The following is a 3,362-nucleotide window of genomic DNA, read 5'->3' as shown; positions in this document are numbered from 1 at the left end:
TCTCTCTCACACACAGGAATGAGGTATCTGTTTTTCTAGACAGAGAGAGTCAGCACAGCACGCTTGCTGCCTTGCCCACGGATCACAACAAATTTCAAGGGTTGCGTGGGAAGCTCTCCAATTCCGTTTACAAACACATATTCTTCTCCTCCTTCTAATCTCTTCCATCTTCAATCCCCTTGCTTTCAAGCTTTCTTTACTCCCCAACAAAAAGACAGAAAGTTTACAATCAAGAAAACGAGAGAAATTAAAATACAGCTTCAATTAAAGCTTTGGATCACTATCCTATTCAGTTCACACTTCACATGTAGTTTTCCCTGTTCTTTCTTTTCTTTGCTCTTCTGCTTGTAGTCTGTCACACTCCATTCAGGTTTTTTCAAGGCTTCCTTTCTGTTCACTCTCTGGGTTTCACAGTTCTTGAGGTTTAGGCATGTGGGTGTCTATAACTTTCAGCATTAATTGGTAAAGTTCTCATCTTTTACTCTTTTTTTTTTTTAATATTCTGATCTTCCAATGTGAAAATTTTAAAAAGTTGGTGCCTTTTTCTTGTTTCTGTCTGCAGAAAGATCTCTGTGGAGTGGGTTTTTTTTTTTTTTGTTTATTTTGTGTTGTCAGGGAAAAAAACATGGAGGGATATTCAAGAAAGGAAGAGAAATGCAATAATAAGGTTCTGTTTGATTTGGTTCCCAAAGAGAGTGAGTGGGTTGTGAAGAAGGAAGGGAGAAGCCATGGGGTTTGTGAAGAGAAAAAGCTGGAACTGAGGCTTGGTCCACCAGATGGAGATTGGTGTGTGAAAGATAGCTCCAAGGTTAGGGGAAGAGATGATTCTTCTTCTTCACACCTCTCTTTCACCCATAATTTCTCCTGTGCTACTGCAAAGAGAGGGTTCTTGGATCCTCCTGTTAATGGAGCCCAACCCCATCAGTTCTCATCGTTCCTTCAACTTCAATCACCCAGCCAGTGTATGCATGTGAGGCCACAGGAGCCATCACAGCCTGGGTGTTCTAAAGGTGTAGACTTGAACAGTTCAGAGAAGATGGCATTTTCTCCACCTGCTGTGCCCAACACCTCTCAGAAAAGGTTTGTTTTTCTCACTGTTTTGTTTTGCTTTCTGGACAGATTATGTTCACTGTCTTGGTGGTCCTTGCACAATTGTTTCATAAGTCCTTTATATCTGTTGTAGATAATGGATTTGAGGATTACCCATTCTTGTACTTTTTCTTATTATTATCATGATTAGTCTCTGATTTATCCATTTTTGTGAAAATATACATATGAAGTTTTGCATATTCTGAGGCCTGCTGTTATGTTGCACCTTTGCTTTTTATGTTTGTGTGCTGCTAGCTCACTAATGACAGAACAAATCGATATAAATCGCAGAATAACACCATAGAAATTCTGGGCAGGACATGTTTGTTTGTTTGTTTTTTTCTTTTATGCACTCATATGTGTCTTGTTGATCCTCTGTTCTAGAGAAATAGGAATGAATCGTGGATGTGTTTTCTTTCATATATGGAGTGGATTTATGATGATTTAGGATAATTTTGATCAAAAGATACTGACCCTGTGCTGTTCTTGTGCTGTGGGGAATTAAAGGACTGCTCCTTCTCCAGTTGTGGGGTGGCCGCCACTTCGTTCGTTCAGGAAGAATCTTGCAAGTAGCAGCTCCCTGAAACAAATCCCGGAGTCACAAAATGCAGTCTCGAACAAGTTTTCGAGTGAAAAGCCGATGGAAAGGAGCCAGCAAAAAGGTTTCTTTGTTAAGATTAACATGGATGGAATTCCCATTGGAAGAAAAGTGGATCTCAGCGCCTATGACAGCTACGAAAAGCTTGCTTCTGCTGTCAATGAACTCTTTAAAGGCCTTCTTGCAGGTTTCGTTCTCATAACGAAAAATGTTTTTTTTTTTTTTTTTTTATGTACAAATTTTCTAGTAACAGTATTCTGATTCGAGTTGTGTCTGCATCTGCTCTCGATGTTTTAGCTCAAACTGAAGGTGGAAACCGCAACAAGGAAGGGGGAGAGAAAGCGATAACTGGATTGTTAGATGGAAGCGGGGAATATACCCTGGTTTACGAGGATAACGAAGGGGACACAATGCTCGTTGGGGATGATGTCCATTGGCAGTAAGCACTATACTTCACTAATGCTTTTTTTTTTTTTAGTACTACTGATTCTGTTACAATGCAGTATCTGTTCATAACTACTTTCTCATCCTACTGAAGCTCAAAGAGTCAAAAACATTTCTGCACACATCACCCATTTAGTCCTCATTCATGATTCAACACAAAAAAAAAAAAAAAAAAAAAAACATCTTAGTCTGCACCAAACAATCCAAGAAACAGACACGTTCTGATCAATTCTTCAACATCTTATTTCAGAATGTTCGTGTCAACTGTGAAGAGGCTGCGCGTGTTGAAAACCTCTGAGCTCTCCACTCTAAGCCGTGAGTTTCAATTTGATCTTCGCTTTCTTGGATATGTTGTTGTGATGATATAGCGTCTTCTGATAAGCGTCGGGTTCTGATAACTTTCAGGTGGGAAGCAGGTGAAGCTCTAACTTAACAAGGAGGAAGCTAAGAAGCCTTCTGTGTGAAGAGTCTTTTGCAAATATTGTGTTGAGTTGTTTTTGTTAGTCATCTATGTTTTTGGATAAAATTTTGAGTTGAAGCCAGAAAAAATAAACATGTAACTGTATGTATAATTCCAGCAATCTTTTTGTTCCTGTGAAGACAAACAATCTTGGTGCTTTTTGTAGGATAAATTACCATCCCTAAACTTTTGTGCATTATGCTAATTGTCCTCAACTCTCTATGCTTACTGATGTATATTCTATTAAGAGTCCCACGGTGAAAAATATAAAAAAGAACATATGGGTTTACAAGGTCATAAGTTAGAATAACTAATTGATTGGGTTCAATTTTTCAGTGTGATTTGGTTCATGTGCATCATGGCCCTTCACCCGGTTATTGTAACACATAAATGGTTGTAGCAGACATTGTTATTGACTAAGATTTTTTTTTTTACGCTAAAACGATGTCATTTTGAGCAGTGTTCCACACAATAATTTGCCAAATACTTTGGGTCAGTCCTCAAATTGCTGACTCTTTAATGTATGAAAGAATAGGTCAAGTTTGCCAAAAAAATTTATGAACCCATAAGGATTTATGTTGGGTTCATTCAAATTCAGAAGAATGGGCCAAGAATGTCTAAAAAGTTTTCGATAATCATAAATATTTTTATTTTGTTTATCCCATTTCGACATACTGATTCTAGGCTTCCTAATAATACTAAGTGGTTTGTCAAAAATGTATGACATTGTCTAGCTGAAACCATTCTTCATTTAAAAAAAAAAAAAGAGTT

The 3,362-nt window shown here is 37.8% G+C and overlaps 1 protein-coding gene across 1 annotated transcript; it reads left to right on the top strand.

Annotated features, from left to right (window-relative positions):
- LOC115997318 (auxin-responsive protein IAA26-like) lies at positions 1 to 2,793 on the top strand. Its single transcript, XM_031236858.1, has 6 exons — positions 1 to 462; positions 563 to 1,080; positions 1,597 to 1,874; positions 1,985 to 2,126; positions 2,382 to 2,446; positions 2,537 to 2,793. The coding sequence occupies exons 2-6, from the start codon at positions 626 to 628 to the stop codon at positions 2,557 to 2,559; spliced, it is 963 nt and encodes a 320-aa protein (XP_031092718.1). The 5' UTR covers positions 1 to 462; positions 563 to 625; the 3' UTR covers positions 2,560 to 2,793.
- The last annotated feature ends 569 nt before the right edge of the window (positions 2,794 to 3,362 follow it).

Source organism: Ipomoea triloba, chromosome 11, assembly GCF_003576645.1.
Source record: "Ipomoea triloba cultivar NCNSP0323 chromosome 11, ASM357664v1".
NCBI lineage: Eukaryota > Viridiplantae > Streptophyta > Magnoliopsida > Solanales > Convolvulaceae > Ipomoea > Ipomoea triloba.
This window is presented reverse-complemented; position numbering and strand designations above follow the sequence as displayed.

Excerpts from the sequence above, each read along its gene's own strand:
- LOC115997318 (XM_031236858.1), top strand. The coding sequence starts at position 626 with ATGGAGGGATATTCAAGAAAGGAAGAGAAATGCAATAATAAGGTTCTG. Across the intron at positions 1,875-1,984 it reads CTTTAAAGGCCTTCTTGCAG|CTCAAACTGAAGGTGGAAAC; the intron begins GTTTCGTTCTCA and ends TCGATGTTTTAG. Across the intron at positions 2,127-2,381 it reads GGGGATGATGTCCATTGGCA|AATGTTCGTGTCAACTGTGA; the intron begins GTAAGCACTATA and ends ATCTTATTTCAG.